Genomic DNA, 15,559 nt, shown 5'->3' on the forward strand with positions numbered 1-15,559 from the left:
TATTTTTAATTACCCTGTAATTGAGGTTCTGTTTGTAGATTTGAACGTCGTAAAGTCCTTGGATATTGACCATAAAGCCAACAAGAATGGCGTGCCAAAGGGGCACATTGTAGTAAAGGGAAGGCAAGGCAATGGCTATCATTTTGGCAAACCGAATTACACCAAAAAGTATCTCATACCGGATAACATCTCTCAAGGAAACCTGTGAGAGATTGATATTGTAGCCGATCCCAATGATGTAGCAAGGCATCAGGAAAAACCAAACAAAACAACCGATTTTGTCTGACAGTCCGGTGCCTAGAGGCGGACGTTTTGGGGTGGCTAGGCCTAAGACAACCGCACCAAAGAAGTAAGGCAGACCCACAAATTCTGCCCAGAGACAGGTGACGAAGAGCAAGACGCAAATAACGCAGAGGTACGAGGTCTTGAGAGAGTGTCCTTCTGGTGTTCTCCCCATCATCCACTTCATTATTGGTCGAAACACATATATTATTGCCACTATCATGACCATCTGCGTTTTATCAAGTTTTTTTCTTTTTACTAATTAATTTTGTACAAATTTAATTAGTTAATTAAGAAAATATACATAAATTTTGCTAGGATCATATGTATATATATAATTTAATTAACCTGTAAGAGGGACAAGAGGAGAGCTCGGTTTTTGTCTTTTAAGTCAACGTTAAGTTTAATGGCGATGTTCAGCATGAAAAAACACCAGGCGAGGCAGTCATGCACCATCATGGAGGCAAGTGCTAACCTCCCTGGCTCAGTGTTCAACATCTTTAGGCTCGACAAGACTCCGTAAACCACCTGAAAATACATTGTGGATTCGACGATCGCCACGTGGTGGAACTCCGCGGGAGGGATCCCATCTGGCGCGCCTCCGAGCCTCTTGGAGATGATGATGGCCGCGAATTGGCCACATACGAAAGGTATGAGGAAAAGTAAGATGCCGTTTATGAATGCTAATTTGCCTACTCTCTTTACCATCCTAGTGTCTACTTGACATGTCGTGATGTAGCAAACGAAGAGAAAACATATGGCCTCGAAGGATTCAATTATGAACACGCTTCTCTTGTAGAAAAATGTCGACATGTACTGTTTGTTACGTCCTATAACCGACGGTCCTAAGCAGATCCCAGCCTGCAAGCAAAAAAAAAAAACATTTTACTTGCATGGCTGCATGCAGGTGCATGTTTTTGAGATTAATTAATACTCCATATATATATACCAGGATCTGAGTGAGGAATACGAATTTTCCGAAAGGCCTGAGAAGAAACTGAAAAAAGACTGAAATTAAGGTAAAGACAGATATCTGAAGGAGAAGAAGAGGAAGAGTAAACTTGATCGGGTTCTCTCCCCGGCCAATTCCCATGGAGCCTGCACCAAGCCATGGCTCGCAAATCCAATCCACTCCTCCGTGCTGGAATGTTTTGGTGATATTTTCCATTTTCTCCTTCTAGGTAATTCCCTAATTAAATGAGTCAACCCATAGAGGGAGAGAGAGAGAGAGAGATAGAGATATTATTATTGTATGAGTTGAAGAATTAAGAGGAAAAAGAAAATCTAATAATTATTATTATTTATTTTCCTTATTTGAAGCTATATTTAGGGGTTCCTTTTTATCTATCCTCTTCTTTCATTTCTCTTTAGAGGTCATCCTACTTTTAAGGTTTCTATATCTGTGTTTGTGTGGTACAAAAATCTTGAGTATGATCATGATAGCTTGAGAATGATTGCCACACACAAAGTCACAAACATGTTACAAAAATTAAGGTCTGGTCCTCTCTGTATATGTAAACCATATTGGAATTAATGGTCAAATAAAGGTCTAATCCAAATGATGATAATTTATATGGTCTACATTAAATGGGGGTATAATTTAGAAGAAATTGAGTATATGACACTGAAACTGAAAGTTTGTTTCTGAACGTAAGTCGAAACTTAATGTTAAAAAACAACTCTGATTTTAGTTTGCTTTTTTTACTTTCAAAGTCTTCGCCTTCGGCAAAATTAATTTTCATCTTCAAAAGCCTATAAAACACACAACAATTTATACCCTTAAAAAAAATACGCGGAAATGAGAATTGACATTTTTCTCTTACGGTTATAACAACACAAATTCCTTGAGAAACAACAAAAACGATTTAAACCCTTAAAAAAGAAACAATTGAAGAAAAAAACTGGATATAAAGTAAAAAACGTAACGTTAGGTGAAATTAGTACTAGCTTTTAACAATAAAAAAAAATAATAATAAGAAAGATTTTTTGAAAGAGAGATGAACAATAGTGTTGTAAATGGAACACATGAATTTGTATGTGAGGCATGGTTGGGATCAACCTCTAGCGGAATATTTATGGGAGATGACCCATTGAAGCATTCGACTCCTCTTCTCCTTCTTCTTATTTCTCTCGTCTCTTCCCTCTCTTCCTTCTTCCAAGCTCTTCTCCGTCCTCTCCCAAATGTCGACTTTGTCACTCAAATTATGGTATTCTAATCACTTCATTCTTTCACACCATTATCCTACGTGAATTTTTTTTTTTTTTTTGGTTATAAGAACATATATAGAATAGTATATATTTGAAGGCTATTAATTCTAGGTGGATCGAAAAGTGATATATTAATGTTTGTAATGTATGAAACAGGGTGGGATATTCTTAGGCCCCTCGGTTTTGGGACAAAACATAGATTTAGTGACAAAACTTTTCAACACAAGAAGCTTCTTCATTATAGAATCATTAGAGGCAATATCCTTCATGTTCATCTCATACATAAGCACAGCTCAAGTAGAGGTGGGAGTAATAAAGCGAGGAGGCAAGGTCGCAATCATCAATGGATTCTCTCTTTTTCTGTTTCCTTACGTCGTTGGCTCCTTGGCATGTACCCTAATCACTAGCAACATCCGTGGAAGCGTGGCGAACACTAAGCCAGCACAGCTCCATGATATACTGACAAACCAATCGGCAGTGTATTTTCAAGTGGCGTATTCGGTTTTGTCGAAGCTCAAGATGCTAAACTCGGAGCCTGGAAGGTTAGCCCTCTCCTCCATAATGGTGACTAACTGCTTTGGCTGGGGTCTTTTCCTCCTTAAAGTTACCTTTGACAGTTTCTTGCAACAAAAATACTCCAAGACTATTTATCTCCATACCTTCACAAAGGTATGTGAGTAGTTTCTTCTTCCGTTTGTGTTCGCAATCTTCAAAATATATTTGAAAAAAATTATAGATGGTATAGGAATAAGATCTCTTCCGATTATGATTTACACAAAAAATTAGCATTCAAAACCAGAACAACAATTGACTTCCTTGCTTTCTTGCATCTTCGTCAATATATTTAGCACTGTAGAGTTATACACACATACACTTTATTAAAAACATATATTTGCAAATGATTAGGTACTACTGATTGCTGCTATAGTAGTTGTGTGCCGACCAATTTTCAAATGGATAGTGAAGAGAACACCTGAAGGAAAGAAACTAAAGGCATCGCATCTATGCATCATCTGCGTCATGTTGTGCACCACCACTTTCCTGTCCGAAACCGTAGGGTTTCCTTACATAGTCGGATCCGTGGCTCTCGGTCTTGTGACTCCTAAGACGCCTCCTCTCGGTACTGGTCTCACCGACAAGATCGGTTGCTTCTGTTGGGCGGTTCTTATGCCGTGTTACGTCATCGGGATTGGTAATAAAGTCAATTTCTTTATGTTCGAAAAAGGCGACGTCATAACTTTGGAGTTGCTTTTCTTTACCATCATTGCTGCAAAGTTTGCTTCCATCGTCCTCCCATCGCTTTACTTCAAGGTTCCTATATCATACGCCGTGATAGTCGGATTCATCGTCTGCATACAAGGGATCTACGATGTCCAAATCTTCAAACAGTTGTTGAACTACGAGGTACGACTAATTTAAGTACATATATATAGAGAGAGATCATTCTTTATGTATCGATTAACCGCTAGGCAAACATTTATATGGATATACGTATGCACAATAACGTACGGTTTAACTATATATTGTTTTTGAGGGATGCAGAACATAAGCCAAGAAGCATTTGGGATAATGGTGGTATGTGCGATGGTTCACTCGACCATTTTCACGGCCATAGTAAAAAATCTCTACGGGTGGGTGCAGCGGCAACACATCACTTACAGGCGACAAACCGTTCAGCACTACGAACCAAACAATCCTCTCAAGATCCTCACTTGTTTCTACCACCGCAAAACCGTACCTTCCCTCCTCACCATCTTGGAGTTCTCTTCTTGTCCATCGGGGGCTTCCATCGTTTCCGTCAATCTCGAAGAGCTTGAGCACCATAACGTACCTCTCCTCATTGAACACCATTCCGGTCAATACGACGCCTCATCGATGTCCTCCAGCCGCAGAGATCAGATCTGGAAAGCCTTCGAGAAATTCGAAAAGGGACACGTTTTGCAAGAAAACTTTTCCGTCGAGTGTTTCACTGCAGTTGCGCCGAGCAAGACGATGCATGAGGATGTCTGCGCCTTGGCATTTGACAAAGAAACTAATCTCATCATTGTCGGAATTGACAACGGGAATGCAGCAGATAGAAGGCTCTGCCGCAACGTCCTAAATGTCTCGCCTTGCTCAGTTGCGGTTCTAGTGGACCAAAGACGCCTTCAAGATTTCAAGAACATGGGAACGACGATGAAGAACGGGTCAATGAGTATCAACGTCTGTTCGATATTCCTCGGTGGGGCGGACGACCGTGAGGCGCTGGCGTTTGCGGTTAGGATGACAAACCACCCGTGCGTAAATCTAAACGTTCTTAAGCTCGTGGACGGAGAAAACGTCTCGCAGCTAAACGACGTCATAGAGAGAAGACTCGACTCCATAGCCATCCAAAAATTCAGTCAAGACACCATGAATCAATACAATTTACGAGAGGTAAATAAATAGTACTAATTAAAGTCTTGTTCATGACTTGTTTCTCAAGTTGTCAAAATCCGGGTTTAATTTGACCCTTGGGTTTTTGGTCTTAGGTAAGGATAGAGGAAGCGAGTGATATAGTGAACCTACTGAGAGAAGAAGGAAACAGTTACGATCTTATAATGGTTGGGATCAAACACGAAGAAAGCTTCCAGGTACTTAAAGGATTATCCGTGTGGAGCGAGAATGAAGATCTTGGAGAGATCGCAGATTTGCTCGTTTCCAGAGATCTCAAGCTCACTGCATCAGTTTTAGCCGTACAACAACAAGTCTCCTCCGTCGTTGAAGAGAGATTCATAATATAATGTTATAACAGTTTTTTTAGGAATTGGAGGACACTAGGTCATTTCTTTATTATTTTCAGGAACTATTACATGACATATTTTACAACAAACGCCTTACATTTATTTGATCCTCGGATTCGGTTAGTCTTCATGGTCCCATAGATCTGCTACGGTACGGTACGGACCTTCCGTCTCGTTCACGAAAAGATCCTCGCCGCCCATTACTCGTTTCTGCATCGGAGGCCAAAGAAGACCAAAGTGTGAACAGAGGATCAAAACAGAGTGGATAAGCAGATAAGACAAAACAAGTGCTCTGTTTCACCTGGTCAGGGATGCTGTTGAGAGCTTGGAAGTCCTGTTCAGGGATCACCCAATCAAACACTTTGATGTTCTCTTTGATCCTGTCTGGATTCTGTGACTTGGGGATGACACTTGTTCCTCTCTGTATACCCCATTTCACTAGAACCTGTCCAGGCGTCTTATTCAGCTTCTTCGCTATTCGATCAACTGTCTGATCGTGTATCAGATCTCTCCCACCTTCTTGAGATCCCAATGGCGAATAAGCCTTCAAGGGTTTCCATCATGGATATAAAGATCACATTAGATTTATTCATAGTCACTTCACTTTAAGCAGTGAATCTTTGTCCATATACATGCAACAAGAATCTTATTAGTACTCACTGTAACATGGATCTGGTTCCTCTTACAGAGTTCGAGCATTGTATCATTTCTCCAACCAGGATGCATTTCCATCTGAGTCCCCAAGATGAAAAAACTCAATACATAAGAAATTACAAATGTGATTTTAAGAACCTACTTTACCTGGCAAACGGAAGGGATCAACTCAGCAAATCCTAGCAGCTTATTGAGCTTAGTGACAGTAAAGTTACAGACTCCGATACTCCTGACAAGATTGTCCTTGGCCAGCTTCTCCATTTCTCTCCAAACACCTTCCATGTCAAAGTCAAGAACGTCCCCTGCCTTTGGTGGCCTACTAGCTCCTTCTCTTAGCCGAAAAGGCCAGTGAATCTGCACAAATTAACTGAACTGTCAAGAGAGGAAGAACAGTAAATATTAATAAAGACTACAGCTCCACTCATACTCAAAAGAGTAAATAACATACCAGGTAGAGATCAAGATACTCTAACTGAAGCTCTTTAAGGGTATTTTGCAGAGCAGGACGCACTCTCTCAGGAGATAGCTCTGTACACCTTTATTCAAACATGTACCAAACGATCTCATGAAAACAATAATCAAAGGTGACGATAAAATAATATATTTTTCTTCTTTAAAAGTGATTACCAAAGCTTGGACGTCACAAAGAGGTCCCTCCTTTCAAGGCCAGCGTGCATCGCCCTCTTTATTCCTTGGCCGACCTTAGTAGTTAAAAGAGTAAAACTTGTTTATGTACATCCAACCTTAAAACACTTTCAGTTCCAGACAAAAGAAGAAGTGAGAGATATAAACCTCTTTCTGATCACCATACTCCCAAGCTGTATCTATGTGTCGATAACCACCCTGCAAAATTCATGTAAGAGTCTTTACTGGTCATTCAATAACAAGCTGTGTTTGATACTATTAACTTAATAACAACAGTGAGCATGTTTTGTATAAGAGCATCAAATAGTACTACTGAATTACCTCGACGAGTGCAGTGACAACGGCGTGGGTGGCCTGAGACCCAGATCGCCATGTGCCGAGTCCGACGGCTGGGATTTTGTGGCCGCTCAAAAGCCGAAACGATTCCATATTCTGCCCTTCCGCCGTAAACGTGGCATGAGCCATTGCTATTCTCCTCCTTGTTGTCTCTCTCCGCGAGAGCCTCGCCTCTAATAGACTGCTAAAGCCCTAGTCAGGCAGAATATACTGTAGAGGTCCAACATATACAACGCAACGTGGCAGATTCCGGACACTCTGGAGTATGAGAAGGATATACACGCGGCGGCTGTCGGCGGAAGACGATCCATCTCGGAGCCGCGTGTCTGTGTGCCAACCCCATTCTCCCGCACCGCACCTCTAGCTTCATATTTTATTTATGGAAATTAATAGTAATAGTTATTCTAAATCGTACAATATGTTTAAATAGATTCGTATTAAAACTTTCAAAAAATGTTTTATTACTCCATTAATTAAGTTAATTACTAGTAAGAATTTAGGTTTGGGAAATATTAAAAAACAGTTCTGTTTGTAACAAATTGTTTTTGGATTAATTTAGATAAATCAGCCTAATAAATAAAGAAATTAACTTTGACTGGTGGACTAGTGGTGGTTGATACCTAACCTAACCGGCTAACCCCGATACAGCTTAGCTTAGGCAAATGGAGTTCCATAACAATGTATGGGTTCCGCTGACAAAAAAAAAAAGAAAGAACAATGTATGGGTTCCAACAAAAAAAAAACATAATGGAATTGTATACTGATTCTGTAACAGACCAAAAAGAAACAAAGCTTTAATTGGATTAAAGAAAATGACCAGTTAGGTTTATAATGATCAAAATTCGTAATACAGACCACCGATTCATTTCCTCAATATGCGATGAAAATCGGAGAGAAAACATTCTCTTAAACGTATTTGCGACCGCACGTAACAACTGTTTTATTAAACAAATGCATCACCAAGTACAAAACGAGAGATATATTTTAATGTTACCTTTTGGATTGTCGCATTGATATAGTTTAGTTATATACTTTTGTATATTTTAGCTTATGCATGTCCACATCTAAAATCTAATAATTTCAACTTAAAGCTAAAAATGGTAAAAGTATTAAAAAAGAGGAAGATGCATCTCCTTTTTGGTTCGTTTGATAGAATTAGAATAGCTTTCACGGTTCACATGTTTTCCATCTTTATATATATTAATATTTTTTGTTAGCTATTAAATTATATTGACCCACCTATTCTGTGTGATTAAGAAATTTTATCAAGACAAAAATAACAATATTCCTCATCAGTTTACTGATCATCATGGCCTATGCTACATAATTTGCATGCCATGATTTGACAACACATGAGCTTTTAAAGATAATATTATATTTTTACTTGTTTTTCTTATATGACTAATTCTCTTTTTTTTTTCACTCCGAGCTTATCGAGGAAAATTATAATTATATGCAAAAGAGAAGTTATTAGTATTTTTTTAAAAAATATTTTGTATTTTTTTTTGTTTGCAGAAGGAAAAAATTGGAAACGACTTGACTAATAATTCAAAATATATTGGCAAATATATTTACCAAAAACTGAAAACTTTATTTAGTATATTTTTTTTAATTTTGTAAAACATTTTGAAGAGGAAAAAAGAAAGAAAAGCTATATTTTAAAATATGGAGTGACAACAAAGCTAAAAAATAGGTGTCGCTTAGGTAAAGAAAGGTGGTCAGAGAGAGTTCCTCCGTCGCTCTGGGGCTTGTCACCGTCTTTCTCATCACCTAAGTCTCTCTACTCTCTCTCTGTTCGTCGGACTTCTCTCACCACCTCTCTGACTCACCAGGTTCGATCTTCTTTGTTGATTAAGCTCATATTTTCCCTGTTTTGCTTTCGGATTCTCCTGCATTTAGGTTTCCAGTACTCGTCTATGGCTTTTTCCCCCTAGGGTTTTTAACATATAGATAAATCCGTCAACCTGGTTGTGTCTTTTCCGATAACGATTTCGAAGCCGGTGTTTGAGTCCGGCACGTCGGATTTTTGATTTCCTTTGTAACATTTTCACTCACGCACCTCTCGCTTAGTATCTATCTCATCGCATGCTTCTTTGCTTGTTTTTGATTTCTCGAGCAGTGTTGTAAATTTCCTTGTGTTGGATTGTTTGTTTTACTCGATTTGACAAAAACTCTGCGCTTTTTGTTTTAGAATTTCCAGCCGATTGGGTTTTTTTGCGTGTGTGTGTTAAGTTCTGTGGTGGCTTGTTCGTTAGCTGACTCAAGTTGTATACATTGTTTGTCTTGTGTTTTGAATGTTACCATCATGGAAATTTCTTAAGTGATTCTGTAATTTCACATCAATGGCTCCTTAAGCTGCCTGTTTCATTCTATTTATACTTGCACACCATGTGTTTGAAGTTTTTCCTCCTTCTCTTGTGCTGTTGTGACTCTGTCTCTCTTGAATACATGCTTAAATTGCAATGTTTGGCTCAATAGACCCGTTTCAATTAATTGTAAGGACTGGATTTGTTTTACTCTGTGAATTATTGACTTTCTAATCTTTTACCCAGCATGGCTCAACGGAGGGGTAAAGTTTCATTCAGAAACCTGACGAAAAGTCAACTAGGTGGTGTTGTATTTGGCTGCACTAAGAATACCATCAAAGAATGTATGTCGAAACAGCTGTTTGGTGAGTCTTCTTCTTAAGCTTCTTCATCTCGCATGCTTCTTTTTTGTCTGCTTCTACTGAATATAGCTGTTTGTTTGCTGTCTACTTTGATTCTCTGCTTGTTCACTGTTGTATGCTGATGCCCTTTATCGTTTTATTTCCCGCAATGTTTGTATCTTTGATTCGGCTTTACTGTGTAGCTTTTCATTTTTATGTCTCTGGTGATTCAAATTTTCAAGTTGCTGGATGTAGTATCACATCCCTTATTCTTGTTAGCTTGCTAGCCGTGCTGTTTCTACTTTTATGTACATGCTTCCTGAATCCGCTGATGGTTTTGACAGGTTTACCCTACAACCACATTTCATACGTGCAGAAGATTGACATTGGTTTACCATTGTTTCTTTTCAACTATTCTGATCGTACACTTCATGGCATTTTTGAGGCTGCTGGTCCTGGTCAGCTGAATATTGACCCTTATGGCTGGACCTCTGATGGTTCTGACAGAACCTCATATCCTGCACAGGTAGAGAGATTTCATCAGTTTCATGACTATATTTTTCTATGATATATTGGATCACGTATGGTTTTCAGTAGGCATATCCCCTGCCGACCTTTTCCATAACCAGTTTATGAATAATGGTCTTTAATGGTTCCGCAGGTTCAAATCAGTATGAGGTTACAGTGTGAACCACTTTCCGAGAAAAAATTTAAACCTGCTATTGCAGATAATTACTACAGTCCTCACCATTTTTGGTTCGAGCTCGATCATTTTCAGGCTAGTAAGTTGATATGTCTGCTTACTTCTTTTGCTGTGGAACCTAAACCACCCATGAATACATCAAACACAAGACAGATCTTTCACTTGATTGAAAAGAAAGAGAATAGTGATGAGATTAAGCCTTCGGAGAATGAAACAGTGGATAGCTTGGAAGTGCCACTCAGTTCTGTCATTGAATCTGACTCCTCAGCTGCGGCTTCTCATCCTGGTTTCTCTGAGAATCATCCAGACGTACACGAGCCCAAACAAATTGACAAGGAATTTGTTCTTGAGAAACTGAAAGGTCTCGCCTTTGAGCATGGCGAGAATAGTCTTATGAAAACTGTTGAACGAGCCAACATTCCCACCTGCATGAACTTGGAAGACAGAGATACACTTGAAGAGGAAACATATTCAGAAGGGAAAAGTGATGGCAGTTCTCTTGTCTCATCTCTTCTTCCACATACAATTAGCCAGGTACGTTCACTAGGTCTCCAGTTATAATACCTGAAGACTTACTTCCTATACAAGTCTATGTTTAAATCTGTTAAGAGCAACACATCTCCTATATTTATTCTCAGCGGATAACGGGAAACATAGATATTAATTCAGGAGAACCCCCAGTTCTCTCAGTCAAAATATACAAGTTTTAGGCAACTGTCACGTCTGTTCCTGCTTTCTACATATAACCATCTGAGCTGTCAATTATTAACTGTGTAGAACTGTCTGTATTAGCTATCATATTGAAGGAATTGTTAAGAAGTAACTGCTCCAAGATAGCATCTGTTCCAAAAACTACTTCTTATTGATGATATATAGTTGACTGAGACTTATCATGTATCTAGGGCGTATAAAATTTAATGGGATCATATTGCATTTTGCAGTTGATGCATGAGGTGAAGGAACTCAGGGCAAACGGGCTGGAAAATTCAACCAAGATGTGTTACTTGGAAGAGAAGCTGGTAAGATTTCGTTTACTGTTATTTGCATTTTGTGACATCAATGATTTCCCACTGAGCTATCATAGTCTCTGCACTATAATCAGGCTTTGACGTGTGAAAAGTCTCCGTTTCAGTAGAAATAAATTCTCTGTCATTTTCAGTTAGATGTTCATTTCGATACCTCTTGTTTTTGGAACCCATAAGCTCAAAATTTCGTGGTGAAGAAACCATAACATGACTTTTCGATTTTTGGTATTTCAGGACGAAGCACACAAGGAAATTCATAGATTGAGAGAGCGGTGCAACATGCTGGAGTCTATATCAGGTTCTTTAATCACCAAAGCTGGTGATAGTGAAAGGGAGATCCATTCACCTGATGATTCAAACTTAGATCCAGCCGAGTCAATTCTTCTATTGGGTGGATTCGATAAAGATTCTGAAACATGGTTGCCATCAGTGGTTTCATACTTTCCATCCAGCAATGTTGTAAAGACTCATAGTTCAACGAGTTATATCCGTTCAAATGCTTCGGTGGCAAAATTGGATGATAAAATCTATGTCTTTGGAGGTGATGATGGTGGCCGTGGCTGGACCAACACAGGTATGCCCTCTCTTTTCTTTATCTTTTTTTCTCTCAAAAAATGTGTTAATTATTTAGTGCATTAAAGCCTGTATAAGGCTCATCTATAAACCTTTCAGATTTTCTTAACAAACATCCAAAACAGAAATTGGTTAGCCAAAGCATACTACTGTGGCTTTCAGCAAATTACGGTGAAGTGAGGTGTATTGATTTCATGCACTTCACTTCAGCTGTGTGTATTTTCGCTTCTATTTCTATCTAACCAATATTTAAACCTGACCTTTGATATATGTTTTGCCTCTTCCTTTTTTTTTTGGTTGAAGTTGAATCATATAACCAGACTGATGGCCAATGGAGCTTGTGCCCCTCCTTAAATGAGCGAAAAGGGAGTTTAGGTGGAGCCACTTTGGATGGAAAAATATTTGCAATCGGAGGCGGGAATGGAACCCAAAGTTTTTCAGATGTTGAGATGCTTGACCCAGATATTGGGAAATGGATCATAACAAGGTCAATGGCAAAGGAGGTAGATGTTCTTCTCTATTCGCGTGACTTATGGTGATCATTGTTCTATTCTCTGGCTGATCATTGTTCTGTGAACTCAGAGATTTGCAGTTGCATCTGTGGAGCATAACGGTTCAATTTATGCTGTTGGTGGTTTTGATGGCACTGAGTACCTGAAGTAAGAACATTAAAGACTTCACTTATGCTTTTTTGAGTTCTTTCCCAATCTTGACACTGAAATGTGGAACTCTCTCTCTCTCAAACAGCACAGCTGAAAGGTTTGATCCTAGAGAGCACTCATGGATGAATATTGCATCGATGAAGTCAAGAAGAGGCTGCCATTCTCTTGTTGTTCTGAACGAAAAACTGTAAGCTTCTTCTCACCATTCTTTTCTTCTTTGATGATAGAACAATTTATCAAATAACAAAGCACCCTGCAACATATACTCACTTACTAACTAGAATTATATCATTTGTATGTTTCTGTTTAGGCGTGAATTTTGTTTTTCGTTTTTATGTAGTGTTTACGTTGACAACAAATTAACAAAGAAATGTTGGTTAAGATGTTTAAGGTTGTCTTCTACATCTGCACTTTTGCAGATATGCGATTGGTGGGTATGATGGTGAGAGTATGGTATCCAGTGTTGAGATCTATGATCCAAGGACAGGGACATGGATCACTGGAGAACCGATGAAGGAGTTAAGAGGATATTCAGCAGTTGCAGTGGTTAAAGACTCAATATATGTCATCGGAGGATACAAAGGGGAAGGAGAAGACATATTAGACACTGTACGAGTACGATTAGTTCTGAACTTTAAACAACAGTTAGCATAACTAGACAGACCGTTTAACCTTGATCATGTGTGTGTTTACAGGTTGAGTGTTTCAAGGAAGGTGAAGGATGGAAAAACGTGCCTTGTTCCTCGATTGGTAGGCGTTGCTATCTATCCGCAGTGGCTTTGTAAATGAAAACTTCGAAGCTATTTTCATTGGTGGCTGTAAGACATGATAAACTCATGAGAGACGGAGAGCCATTCATATGCCGTTAAGGGTTAGGAGCACTACGTTTTGGGGCATAGTTTACTTAGCTAAGAAGAAGCAAAATGGAAAAAATAGATTTGCTTCTGTAGGGAAAAAAACATCTTGCCTTGGTAACCAATTTGGTTCGTTCGGGTTCAGTTGACAATTGGCAACCAATTTTTAAACCGGTAGTCATATACTATTAAACAAGAAGAGAGCACAAAACGCAACGTATCACGAAAAGAAACACAACAAAAAAAAGCCCACGTACGAATACGATACGAGGAAGCAACGATGGACTTGGGCCGAAGCGAACAATTAAAAAAGGGTTTCAACCTCAAGGATAAAATGGGAAATTCCAGAGTGGTCTTACACTTCTTTATCCGCTCACTAAAAAAAAATTTGGCATCGAGTGATAGAGAAGAAGAAGAAGAAGAAGAAGAAGAAGATGCCGTGCCTCAACCTCTCAACGAACGTTAACCTCGACGGCATCGATACATCTTCGATTCTCTCGGAAGCTTCCTCCACCGTCGCCAAAATCATCGGCAAGCCTGAGAATGTAATCCCTCTTTTTCTCTCTCGATTTTAACTTTTATAAATTCGTTTCCTTCTGCTCCATCGTTGTTCAAAATTGTGTTTTCATCCTTTATTTTCTCGTGTGATTTATCCTTGTGTGCGAATTGATCTCATTCTTCGATTGTTGATTTCTTCACATAATCAAAACCCTAACTAATTTAGTTTATGATCTGTTGTTTCCTTCTATTTTATCAGTCCTTCACGTTTTCTTGACTTGGTTGTACAGTCGTTGGTGTTCTTTTGTATATCATCAATCTAGGCTTAAAAATATGTAACAAGCTTGTTGTTGTTAATCGGCTTTATCGATTGCAAAATTGGATGTGGGGTTCGTCTTTGTATTTTTACCACAATGTCTCTAGGCCATTCGTGACCCCTTGTATTTCTCATTGGTCAAGTTTGTTTTTCAAATGAGAAACAACAATATTGGTCTGCTTTGAAGATTGCTTGGTTTATGTTAGTGATGTTTACAACTTTTTTGTCCTGTCGTGTTTTTTTAAAATCTTTATTTGACTGAATTTTTGTTGTTGTTGTTGTTGTTGTAATTTGCAGTATGTGATGATTGTGTTGAAAGGCTCAGTGCCTATGGCATTTGGTGGGACCGAGGATCCTGCAGCTTATGGTGAATTAGTCTCTATTGGTGGCCTTAATGCTGATGTGAACAAGAAGCTAAGCGCTGCTGTTTCCGCCATTCTCGAGACTAAGCTATCAGTGCCCAAGTCTCGATTCTTCCTCAAGTTTTATGACACCAAGGCAAGTAATTCTTTCCCTGAAAAACTTGTTTTGTTTGATGGAGTAACATAACATAATCAAATGTGATGTGTTGAGTTCCGGCGTCCATGTCTCATTTTCATTGTTCGTTGTCTCTCTAGGCCCATCAAAGTCAAGAATATGCACAGTGTTTACACGCTTTACACCAGCACTACTAGGTCATGAATAGGGAACAATTACATCTTTTGTGTGTAAGTTCATCATAAGACAGACCTATAACTTTTACTCACAAACTAGGCACGATAAAGAATTAGATCAATTGCAGAAACAGTTTCCACAAATCTAAACAACCAATCTTTACATTGTTTGTTTTGAGTTATATACGAGGTTCTACTTATCTGAGAATTCTGTTCTCTAACGGGTATGGTAGATCATCATATAGAGTGTTTATGCCTATAACCTGATCCTGATATATCAAATCTGCATTTCTTTTCTCTTGTGGTTCTCCTTGCAGGGATCCTTCTTCGGTTGGAACGGGGGCACTCTTTAATTCCGTGGCAGGTGAGAGATAAATGTGATTGTCTTTGCAATGTATGAACGTATTCCATCGCTCCTATGATCTGTTCTCATTGATCAAGTAACTCTTGAACTATTTCCCGCTGTAAACATATCTAATGTTTGGTGGAGTTGCATTAAGAAATACCAGTTATGTTTTATGATGCTGCTGCAACTTGGTATTAGAGTAAAAATAAAGGTTAATAAGTTTGTCTTTTCTACCCTCTTATATGTTTACATTTCGAAATTGAATGTTATATAAGATGGTCGAATCATATGTCAATTAAGGTTGGGACTTCGTTGCCCAAAAGACTGGAGTGTTGTAGCACAGTGTTATCGGTAACCCTTTATTATTTTTTACTTTTTCCGGTGAGTGAATTGGA

The 15,559-nt window shown here is 38.8% G+C and overlaps 5 protein-coding genes across 7 annotated transcripts; 3 read left to right on the plus strand and 2 right to left on the minus strand.

Annotated features, from left to right (window-relative positions):
- On the minus strand, positions 6-1,517 carry LOC104772081 (cation/H(+) antiporter 27). The gene is made up of 4 exons (XM_019241740.1): positions 1,232-1,517; positions 631-1,143; positions 47-511; positions 6-14 (listed from the first exon to the last, which is right to left on the minus strand). The coding sequence occupies exons 1-4, from the start codon at positions 1,448-1,450 to the stop codon at positions 6-8; spliced, it is 1,206 nt and encodes a 401-aa protein (XP_019097285.1). The 5' UTR covers positions 1,451-1,517.
- Positions 2,280-5,377, plus strand: LOC104768292 (cation/H(+) antiporter 26-like). The gene is made up of 5 exons (XM_010492220.2): positions 2,280-2,489; positions 2,647-3,159; positions 3,397-3,894; positions 4,033-4,905; positions 5,001-5,377. Exons 1-5 carry the CDS (start codon positions 2,280-2,282, stop codon positions 5,250-5,252), a joined length of 2,346 nt encoding a protein of 781 aa, XP_010490522.1. The 3' UTR covers positions 5,253-5,377.
- On the minus strand, positions 5,373-7,078 carry LOC104768291 (aldose reductase-like). The gene is made up of 8 exons (XM_010492219.2): positions 6,873-7,078; positions 6,699-6,749; positions 6,534-6,607; positions 6,355-6,442; positions 6,054-6,260; positions 5,913-5,984; positions 5,554-5,796; positions 5,373-5,462 (listed from the first exon to the last, which is right to left on the minus strand). The coding sequence occupies exons 1-8, from the start codon at positions 7,014-7,016 to the stop codon at positions 5,373-5,375; spliced, it is 969 nt and encodes a 322-aa protein (XP_010490521.1). The 5' UTR covers positions 7,017-7,078.
- LOC104768293 (influenza virus NS1A-binding protein homolog) lies at positions 8,560-13,514 on the plus strand. Of its 2 annotated transcripts, none has more exons than XM_010492221.2 (11): positions 8,560-8,719; positions 9,440-9,558; positions 9,879-10,060; positions 10,196-10,771; positions 11,179-11,256; positions 11,497-11,836; positions 12,139-12,338; positions 12,418-12,494; positions 12,583-12,684; positions 12,917-13,112; positions 13,193-13,514. In XM_010492221.2, exons 2-11 carry the CDS (start codon positions 9,441-9,443, stop codon positions 13,280-13,282), a joined length of 1,959 nt encoding a protein of 652 aa, XP_010490523.1. In that variant the 5' UTR covers positions 8,560-8,719; position 9,440; the 3' UTR covers positions 13,283-13,514. The 2 variants fall into 2 exon arrangements, with proteins under 2 accessions (XP_010490523.1, XP_010490524.1); XM_010492222.2 differs by having other exon boundaries at positions 12,917-13,106.
- LOC104768294 (macrophage migration inhibitory factor homolog) lies at positions 13,722-15,405 on the plus strand. 2 transcript variants are annotated; one of them, XM_010492224.2, is made up of 4 exons: positions 13,722-13,896; positions 14,463-14,663; positions 14,783-14,872; positions 15,136-15,405. In XM_010492224.2, the coding sequence occupies exons 1-3, from the start codon at positions 13,786-13,788 to the stop codon at positions 14,837-14,839; spliced, it is 369 nt and encodes a 122-aa protein (XP_010490526.1). In that variant the 5' UTR covers positions 13,722-13,785; the 3' UTR covers positions 14,840-14,872; positions 15,136-15,405. The 2 variants fall into 2 exon arrangements, with proteins under 2 accessions (XP_010490526.1, XP_010490527.1); XM_010492225.2 differs by lacking the exon at positions 14,783-14,872 and having other exon boundaries at positions 13,726-13,896; positions 15,136-15,342.

Source organism: Camelina sativa, chromosome 20, assembly GCF_000633955.1.
Source record: "Camelina sativa cultivar DH55 chromosome 20, Cs, whole genome shotgun sequence".
In the NCBI taxonomy this organism is placed as follows: domain Eukaryota; kingdom Viridiplantae; phylum Streptophyta; class Magnoliopsida; order Brassicales; family Brassicaceae; genus Camelina; species Camelina sativa.